The 10359-nt window shown below is 34.5% G+C and overlaps 1 protein-coding gene across 2 annotated transcripts; it reads left to right on the forward strand.

Annotated features, from left to right (window-relative positions):
• Window positions 1-1172: 1172 nt before the first annotated feature.
• On the forward strand, window positions 1173-4803 carry LOC128981914 (UDP-glycosyltransferase UGT4-like). Of its 2 annotated transcripts, XM_054400905.1 has the most exons (4): window positions 1173-1408; window positions 2224-2801; window positions 3500-3722; window positions 4590-4674. In XM_054400905.1, exons 1-3 carry the CDS (start codon window positions 1240-1242, stop codon window positions 3698-3700), a joined length of 948 nt encoding a protein of 315 aa, XP_054256880.1. In that variant the 5' UTR covers window positions 1173-1239; the 3' UTR covers window positions 3701-3722; window positions 4590-4674. The 2 variants fall into 2 exon arrangements, with proteins under 2 accessions (XP_054256880.1, XP_054256881.1); XM_054400906.1 differs by lacking the exon at window positions 3500-3722 and having other exon boundaries at window positions 4590-4803.
• Window positions 4804-10359: the final 5556 nt, after the last annotated feature.

The following is a 10359-nucleotide window of genomic DNA, read 5'->3' on the forward strand; positions in this document are numbered from 1 at the left end:
GGGATATTCAAATAGTTAAATAATAAATTAATTACAATTACAAACACAAGTTTTCCACATTGTTTTTCCCTTGGTCGTTGATGTCATTTTTCATGTTTACTTTATTAACTAATTTAAAAACCATCGTTTCTTACACTAAAACGGTAGTGATAGACGGCAAGTACAAAGAAAAATAGTAATAATCTTCTGTGTGTTTTTATTCCTTTACAAACTGAAAATATTCACTATATTTATTCTTGGTGAGTATTCAAGTTTTTTGGTTGTATGAACCTCTTAACATAATCCTTTGTGGCTGTTTTTAGTTTAGAAAACTACAAATAAATGCGTTAAAAATCAGTTACCGTTATAATACCCAATGGACAGATACCGGAATCTAAATTATCTGATGGCTAGTCTAATATTTTCAAGCGATATTATCTTGAGATGATTATGTGAACTTGACTTGACCCTTAAAATAATCTCCTTTTATTACGAGATAACCGGATCGGTTACTATGACTTTGGTTACACAACCCATTGTAGTCATTGATAACACAAACTCAAACCATTGACCTCATTTCTGTGTTATGGTTTTTGAATTTCTCAAGTGACAACTTTACAAATATCTATATTTAGCTTTATTTTTGTACATTTATCCACTGCTTACTAATGCTTGAATTAGTACTGCAAGACATATTGCGTTATTCGTGTTTTACTCTTGAAGTATGTGTATTGTGTTTTGTGTGAGTCTCACTCCAAATAGTTAATATAAATAGAAAGTTAAATATTTTTATAAGACCAAGTTATGTGGCTAAATAAGTAATGACAAGACAAGTATATCAGGTGTTGTACTTCATAATGAACTTATAATTTAAATACATTGTTCTTCTATTATAATAATTTGACATTTTGTTTCAAATATTCGTTTGAGATTAATATTTGTTTCAATAAAAGAGGTGTGAAAATAAAGTTTACGCTTCAAAAAACTTGTTAAAAAACATGTTATTTTTTCCCAATTTCACCGAGATTCCCTATTATGTTTTTATTTTTGTAATTGCACCGTAAGCATCCTATGCTACCATGCGTTTTTTGCAACGCCGATAGTAATCCTTGTCTTATCTTTGTGTATTTACCAAAACAATATGTGTTAGTAATCTTTATCGGTTAGTAAAGCGGTAATCTTTTCCAGGCTCCCTTACTGCGTACACTCGTAGTTTTGACAGTCTCTTTGGAATGTATTCATGCTGCGAGGATACTAGGGATGTTGCCCATGTGGGCGAAGAGTCACCACAACTTCCTGCGGCCCGTCATGAAGGCTCTAGCAGCTGCTGGGCATGAGGTGGTCAACTACACACCCTTCCCCCTGGACAAACCCCCTCCCAACTACACCGATATCTTCCTGGAGAACATCAAGCCTGATTGCAAGGAATGTAAGCTTAGTGGAGTCATTGTTTAGTAAGAGGATATTCTTCTTTAAAATGTGCCGTACTGAATTACGTGTCCACCAGAGAATAGTTTAGATGGTCTTAAAATGTATTTGATTATATTTATAGCAATCGAATAGGTTTTGAGGGCCAGGGTTCAAATCCAACTAATTAACAATGGTCTTTAACTATTAAATAATAAGGTAATGAGGCTATACGTATGTTCCGTAACAAAACGATATGCCCCTCAGACAAGAATAGTCACTGTTTTAGGACAATCAATTATTTTATAAATAATATATAAATCATTTATTGAATCTAAATTCAGTTTTCTGTTGATGACCAGTCGGAACAAAAAACATTTTAAAGGACATATATTTTGTACCAGCGTAAAAAATAAGGATAAACTTCATAAAAATATAAAATAGATCATTAGTAGTTAAGTGACCAATAAAACATAGTCTACACAGTAAACTATATGCATTTGTCTGCGATGAACTTTTGGTATACTGGTAGATAAGTTTATACTTTGTTTAGAGCACAATAAACATAGAAAGCAAAAAATGAATGTTTTTAAAAACATACTTAGATGAACCTGTTAATACTCATGCAATACATAAATCACATACAGTTTTTGACGACGAATCTTGAAAAATACTATTATTGTATTATTGAAGGGTAGTTTAGAATTTTACATAATAGATAAAAAATTTCAATTCTTAACTGTAATATATGATTTTAAATACTATTCAATTTTAATAGCCTACTAATTTAATTACTATAAATATTCATGTATTACAACGACCACTATCTATTTTCAGTGGCAGACTACTTCATAGAGATCACTGACTTTCCGGAGTGGAAATGTGTCGACTTGTATTGGCCACTGCATCTGTTAACGTACCCATGGTTCATAGAGGATCCAAAGGTCCAGGAGCTGCTCACCGGGAAAGACAAATTTGACTTAATATTCATCGAGGGGACAACAGTACATGAGCACACTCTCGTAATGGGGAGAATATTCAACGCTCCAATCATATCGCTCCAAACGTTTGCCCTGAACAATTTTCTCAACAGTCATGCTGGAAATGACTATCAGCTCTCTTACATACCGGATACTTGCCTTTCCTTATCGAACAGGATGAGTTTTCAAGACAGACTTTTCAATGCGTTTACGAGTATCAGAGGGTTGTACCACTACCACAACTCTCAACTTAGGTCGCTGGAGGCGATGATGAAGAAGGCATTTCCAGATCTCCCACCAATCGCTGAGATGGCAAGGAATATATCGTTACACTTCGTCAATGACCACGTCACTGCTGACTACGCCCAGCCACGGCCACCCAATGTTATCGGTGTTGGAGGCATACACATAGAGCCTAATAAACCTCTGCCAAACGTAAGTTAATAACAACTGATTTACGTCCAGCGTAGATTAATAGTCGTAGTACTTAATACTTTTATATTTTTTTATGAAATACTGACCATACAAAGTAGGTATTTTAAACCAAGTATGAATGGAGATGAGCGTAGGATGAGTGACGCGATCTTGTAGTCTTTTTACTGACTAAGGTCGACATATTCCTTGGACACAGCTGTTAATTAATAGGCCGTATAGCTAATGACAACTAAGGGGCCTACAGTTTATAGTAGAATCCGAACCACATTTTTGCCTTTGTATTAACGAATAAGTCTAATTGTCAAGATAGTACTGCGGATAGTCGTAGTACTCACTAGTGCGGACGTAAATCCACACCAGGGAGTATCGAATCCACAGTGCATGCCTATAAATATCCACAATTCGTGACCTCCTAGTAGCTGGATTACAGGACGACGCCATTGTCCCAGTGAGTATAGGTTACTGTATTGATTTTACAATATATTACAAGCCTATATTAAACTAAAACTGGGTTAAATATTTCAGTGTTTTTGTGTAGCTAACGTTGGAAATATTTAGTTAAGCCATTGGTTAATATTATTTCAATACTTCCCCTGTACTTTACAATTGCCAGACTCTTATCCAGAGGTGGGTCACAATTCTTTACTTGTTTTTAAAATTCATTTTACAGCACAACCAACCATAAATACATGTTTCAGGAAATAAAAAAGTTCATGGATGAAGCACCAGCCGGTGTTATATTTTTCAGCCTGGGCACCTATGTCAACGATGATATAAAACCAAAAGAATACTTTGATATGTACATCAATGTATTCAAGCGATTTAAAGAAAGGGTAATCTGGAAGACGAGAAAGGGAGATATTGAAGGTCTTCCGCCAAACGTGTTAACTTTAAAGTGAGCACCTCAACCCGATATTTTAGGTAAAAGATATTTCAAAATATGACCGTAGTACTCTTAATACAGTTTCTAGCCCCTCCTATGCATTTTTGGTCTGAGGATGGAGGTTGTAATACGTATATTATTAATTTAAATACTGGATCAATTAACGATTAAATATGCCAAAAACAAAAAAAATTAGGTACAGTTAAACACACTGGAAAAACCGTTCAAACTACCATCTTACCGTTCAAACTAGGGTTAAGTTCTTCACTTGACGAGAAGTGTGATATTTCGTATAAAAGGTACAGAGAAACTTTATTTTTAATATTTAACGTCTAATTATTGTTTCAAGACACTCTAAAATATGCAGGCCATATGTAAAAATGCACACAACTTTCAAATTGTAAACAATACTATACAGTACTTAAATTTTACATTGTTGGCACCACACATAATCTAACAATTATTTATCCACATTTGTTTATTCATTTAAGACGGCATTACCTATTTTTAATACTAAATATACTTCTACAATATCAAAATTACAAAGCAATTTATAAAAGGTATGTCTAAACTTGTACTCAAAAAATGATCTGCCAGTGTAGCCATCTAACAAATAAAAAACCCTACTTAATGTTAATTATTGAAGAAATTGAATATTTGGGTAAGAAATTAACTTAAATCGGGAGTGAAATTTGGATTAAGAATTTTATGTTGATCAGTATAAATTATTAAATTAATGATTATATTTTTTTGTGAACAAGTATCATTGTAGAGACTCAACTGTATAAAACAACAAAATATATTTTTAACTTCAAATAAAATAAACCAAATTAGGAGAAAAAGAATGTAAGCTTGTTCCCGAGGTTGTTGTCAATTTTCTATTTTCAATCTTGTTTTGTCTTCAGCCCACCCTAACTGTGTGCTGTTCATCACTCACGGGGGTCAATTCAGCACACTTGAGGCAGTTCACTTCGGCGTTCCTGTCATCGGTATTCCTCAGTTTTTCGATCAGCATCGCAACGTCAGGTTCTTCGTAGAGCGAGAAGTCGGAGTTAAGGTTGCCATCGACAACATCTCAGAGAAGACGATGAGTACAGCGATAAGAGAAGTACTGGACAATCCACGGTTAGTAAAATATATTGTGAGGTTAATCTTTAATTAAAACTACTTAGCCTACAAAGCATGTTATCATCTCACTGTTACCACTTTCCTGTAGACCTAGGACCAAAAAATGACTTATGATTCTCAAGGGTATCAGGAAAATTAGCTGAAATTGTAGTCTACTGTTGAGCCTGGCTGGGGCATATTACTCGTCTCCTAAGTTTCCACGGACATGTCTGAACTAATACGATGACTCCCTAGACCCTATGGCAAAGGTCTGGAGTTTGCACTAAAAACACTCTAATTCTTAGTTTTCCCCACCGTGTTTCTCTAAGCTATAAAATTTCATGTAACCTTTTGTAAAATTATGTATGTACCAAAACATTTCTTGTACTTTTAAAACTTAACACCTTCAGTCAATGTTTTATTGTTTCCTGGTAAACTAATTTATTATTAGATTGAGGCTTTAGAAATGTTATGCTTTCGTTTTAAGGTCTTGAGACAGTGCTGCCTTGTACAATTCAAGTATATTTTTTGAATCAACAAAATAACTTTTACTGCAGGTATATAGTTATTTGTGCAACTAGTGAGAAAAGTGAGCAATTGACTCACTCGAGAGAAATCCTTACTCACGAGCCGTAGGCGAGTGAGGAATGGTTTCTCGAGTGAGGCAATTGTACTTTGAACTCGAGTTGCACATTATACTTTTCCTACAATACCATAAAACAAATAAATTGGTGAAGAAACATAACCTATTTTTACACAGAAGTGAACTTTTAATATAACATTAAATGTGAAGTGACAAATACAACAGTACAACAGCTGACCAGCTGATTTACAGCCAGTGCTGCCAACGTACTTCGCGTGCATACGACGTTGCCTGCATGTTACGTGCTCACTATTTCGTGCCTTCACGTTGCAAATCTGGAGTGAGACAAAGTAATTAGAGTGAGACAATGTTAACATTGTCTCACTGATGAGCGAATTGGCCACTTTGCTTTCTCAAATCAGTGAGAGAACATGTACATTGGATTAAGGGTGTCGTACAACAAATGTACAAGTACCAAACTCTAATTCAAACCAGCTTATATCATTTGAAAAGGCCTCCATGCACTCTCAGGACTAAAAACATTCTAAAAATGAGTTCATCAGTCGTGGAAAGACAATTAACATTTTATTCAAAATTAAATCCTTCAAGCAGTCAGTCTCGTAAACTTCTGTGAGATTTTAGACCTTCAATGAGTAATTTTAGCGCAAAAAACTATGTATAGACCTAAACTTAGTCTGTGTTGCTTGGTTAGCATGATAAGTAAATCAGTGTCTGCAGTAACTAATCCCTTACACATAGTTGTACTCCAGAACCATAAGGACTTGCTAATTATTGAAATGTGACATTTTAGGAATAAAGTAGAGCCATTAATATCCAGCAGGGATTTTGCTGACTGGAGATATGGTTTACAGTTACAGAGACAACATGGAGAGGTTGTCAGCGGTATTCAGAGATCGGCCTATGTCTCCTGCGGAGTCTGTCGTGTTTTGGACGGAGTACGTGTTGAGACACGGCGGAGCTCCGCATCTGAGGCCAGCCTCTACTGAGCTGCGATGGTATCAGCTATGGCTACTGGATGTAGCCCTGTTTGTATTATTGGTACCAACTTTTTTAATTACTTTTTTTGTATTATGCTACAAAAGGTTAACACAAAAAAGTGTTTCTATATTAAAAAAGCGAAACTAGTTTCCGTCAATTTTAATCTCATCCTATTTTCAACAATTGAATGAACAAAATCCGTTTGTGAGTAAGGAGTAGGTAGGAGTAGGTGATTATACTATAGTAATAAACATCGTATGTCCTTGTTGCAGTATTTTCTTAAAAGTATTTTATCACATAGTTTATCTTGTTTTCCAAACACCAAATATCATTCGGTAAGTAACAAACATTTACTTCATTACTTACACCCTCAAATGGGTACTGTATGCACAGTAGCCTCAAACTTGAAAAAATAAATTGCTTTTAAAGTATAATCAAGCTGAAACGAGCCAAACATTTCATGTTGAAAAAGGTTTAAAGCTTAAGAAAAATTAAGCCATAAAAATCATAAGTATAACTCGAAGGTGAAATTTATGAACGTAAAGTTAACACCGGTTCTTAATTTTGCAAGAAAACCCCCAAAAGACGTATTCGAGGTACCTGGTAGACCTTGGTTCAGTCACAAACCTCTTGTTGCCCAATAACAGCTCACTTGGAGGTGACCCTTGACCCTACGAATCAGGAATGGCCCTCGATGACGCATTATTGGTTTTTGCACAAATTTTTACAGAAAACAGAACTTACTAAAACAGCTTGCACCTTACTTTATTAGACAATGCGAAGTCTCTCTAGGATATATAGTCGAAAGGCATTTAAGAATAACACTAAAACACTACCATTTTACAACATACGGTTTTACAATCTATCTATATATATAATACGCTAAGCCGATTTTTGTAAACAGAACTCCTCCCTCATTTTTGAACCGATTTTGATGATTAAAGTGTCCAAAGAGTTGCCCTGATCTGTAGTTTTGCAAAGTCTTTTTCGTTTTTTGAAATCTTTATTAGTTTGGACAGGATCTTCTATCAAAGTTGGATTTTCTCCCATAAGATTAACATGGGGGAATCTAAATATTTAATTGGAAACTTTGTCTCCACAAATTTGAGAGAACGGCTGGGCGTAGAAACATGGTTGAGGTGTCCAAAGAGAGATCTTAGTCTGTAGATGAGTTATCAAAAGAATAACGAAGTAAATTCCCTTAGGGCTCTGCCCCAGAAGCCTTTAAAGATCACTCCTCAGATTTGTTTACATTTTGGCCATGTGGATAATACTTTTTAATGGAACAGCTGTTAATTTTTAAATATTGTAAATTAAACAACACATATTTTTTGGGAGTTGCTGAATTGTCCAAAAGAAGTATTTGCAATGTTATTTTCTGATTTTAAAATGGATTTTCTTCTGTATCATGTGATGTTACAAACATTTTACAATATTTGTGTATGTGCATGATTTAGAAAGTTATTAAGCTGGAAAACTGCAATATACTGCAGACTTTTCAGAGAGGTTACTTCGATGTATTCATTCAGTTAAGTGAAAACAAAATATAGATATGTATACAAATAAAAACTTGAACTCTTCAAAGATAGCCTTTGAATGTTATAAGACTAACGGAAATGGTTGTGCATGTTTACTGGCGCTGCTCAGCAACAAGAACAATTTAATTTATCTATAAAAAATATATTATTAAAGTGCACTGAGCAGCAGCCAAAAAAATCTCTATAACTTACCCATATAGTTACAAAATGCTCAAACTTGCATTGTGACATTTATAATTCGGCTTATATTTCTCCAACAGATAATTCATCTGCAGAAGAAGTTTATTGTGCTCTTACCGTGTCTAACAACTCAACATCCAGACACAGAAACTTTGCCTTAAATGGTACCTATCTTGACAAATTATTTGCAGTGGCCTATATTACGGACCGTGGCCCACTGGGTTAGTAACATGATTGAAAATAACACGACATTTTTGCTGTCAAAAATAGCACAATGAGTAAATACTATTTAAGCAGCTACTGTCATGACAGAAAGGTCATATTCCTTTTACACTAGATTACATCATCCTTCATAAGATACGTTGATTAAAAATGCATGTAAACGTCAATATTTACGTAACAGCCAATTTACAGTATTTTTTGCTCTTTAGAAATGCCACATTGCTATGTCATTTGCATTATTTGTTGCTAATGAAGCCGCACGACCATATAAACGAGGAGGCCTCAGTTCAAGAATAAAAGCCAACTTCACTTCAAGTAATAGTACACTACACCTAACATTCCATAGCGAGATTATATTGACAACTTTATGTAACTGATAAGGCTGAGACAACTAACTGACATCCCCATGTCAAGGAATTCTAGCTTCGACAGTACAGTAACCCCACAACCAATTTCTCAAAACTATGCTAGAGGGTTATTCATTGGCACAGAAGTACGATATGAACTGACACGACATGACTAAGGAAAAATCACACTTACACTGTAACGGATATACCTCCCTTTGAAGTTAGAACGTGTCTTCCCAACAAACAGATATTAAAAAAGCAGATATATAAAAGCATAGATTAATCTGCATTACACTGAAAAATATTCACCAATACGATTGTAATACTATTTAAAGGTTCTTCCAAAGGAAGAGATACCAGATAACATACTTATAATAACTCCGACGTATGGTATGGGAAATATTTTATTCATTGAATGATCAACCATATTTGGTAACTATCGCAACTAATATCATTATTTTTTTACACTTATTACTCTTAAAACAAACAAAAAATGCTAAATGCTCAAAACATGTATAATTTCACTCAATTTATCGCAGTTAGATGAATTAGCGTAAGTCTTGAAAGTAACCGTCGATTTCGACGGGTTTCACCTAGTAGTCTTTATTGAGTTAAATATTTACTAAAATACATCGATACAAAAACACACACGTAGGGATCTTTCTACGGTTAATTATTTTTACAAAATACTGAATAAATCAGGAAACATACCTATCCCTACACTATTGGAGATATTTTTTAAGCAATATTATCCAAGTCTCCCTGTTAAATGAGAAAAAAGTTTTGTTTATTTTATACACCTACCCGTTGGTTATGTCCATACTTTACTGCATGGTGCACTCAAAGATACTAAATGAAACTGCCACACTACTTTTGGAACTTATGGTGCCATAATTGTGAATTTCATTGGATACTTGTATGTCTATCTAAAGTACCCGAAGTGTGGGTTAGGTACTTTATAAGTGTCGTTGTGTGCAACAATATTACAACTCACAGCAACTTAGTTGCCAAGTAAGTGTAAAAGCAACTTGTAACCTCTGCAAGATTACACAACCGTCTGGTCAATATTTGCATCAGTGAAATTTCCATCTAGGCGTGACGTCATTTGCGGATTCATACATGAGGATAGGTGGGAGTTGACTTAAATTTCATGCCATCGTGGCTGGAAACAAAAAATATCTACACTGTCATTGATGTGAACATTTTGAAATAAAATAAAATTTAAATTCTTTATTCATACAGGCAAAGTTAGGGCCACATGTTCAGCTCTTACATTTAACCTGTAAACAAAATGTTAGTAAATGTTAATAGTGTTAAGTCGTTATTTTCACAAAACCCTTTTAGAACGGACACGCTACAGCTGGAATAGATTCATAATCTGGAATAGTCAAATTTTCGAACAAAGTAAAAGATTTAAACATAAAATCAGTACTATTAACTTACATTAACTTTAGATATGCCATTTGAAAATTAAATCAATTATAATTACAACAAGGTCAAGTGCTACTACTGTAAGCGTTTGCTTTCATATGAGTCAACTCGTTAATCAAACCAACTTGAAAATATAAAATGAACTCTAACTAGCTTTTAGTGGTGGGAATAATCCGGTAGAAAGAAAAATCTTGCCTGATGGACAAGTCTTTCTTTTCTGGTTTATCGTTTTGTCGACATTATCGTATTGGGGGGGAGCGAGCTGGTC

This window comes from Macrosteles quadrilineatus, unplaced genomic scaffold, assembly GCF_028750875.1.
Source record: "Macrosteles quadrilineatus isolate MER2022 unplaced genomic scaffold, UCM_ALF_1.0 Scaffold_57__1_contigs__length_777910, whole genome shotgun sequence".
Lineage (NCBI taxonomy): Eukaryota > Metazoa > Arthropoda > Insecta > Hemiptera > Cicadellidae > Macrosteles > Macrosteles quadrilineatus.

Excerpts from the sequence above, each read along its gene's own strand:
- LOC128981914 (XM_054400905.1), top strand. The coding sequence starts at position 1,240 with ATGTTGCCCATGTGGGCGAAGAGTCACCACAACTTCCTGCGGCCCGTC. Across the intron at positions 1,409-2,223 it reads CAAGCCTGATTGCAAGGAAT|TGGCAGACTACTTCATAGAG; the intron begins GTAAGCTTAGTG and ends ATCTATTTTCAG. Across the intron at positions 2,802-3,499 it reads CTAATAAACCTCTGCCAAAC|GAAATAAAAAAGTTCATGGA; the intron begins GTAAGTTAATAA and ends TACATGTTTCAG.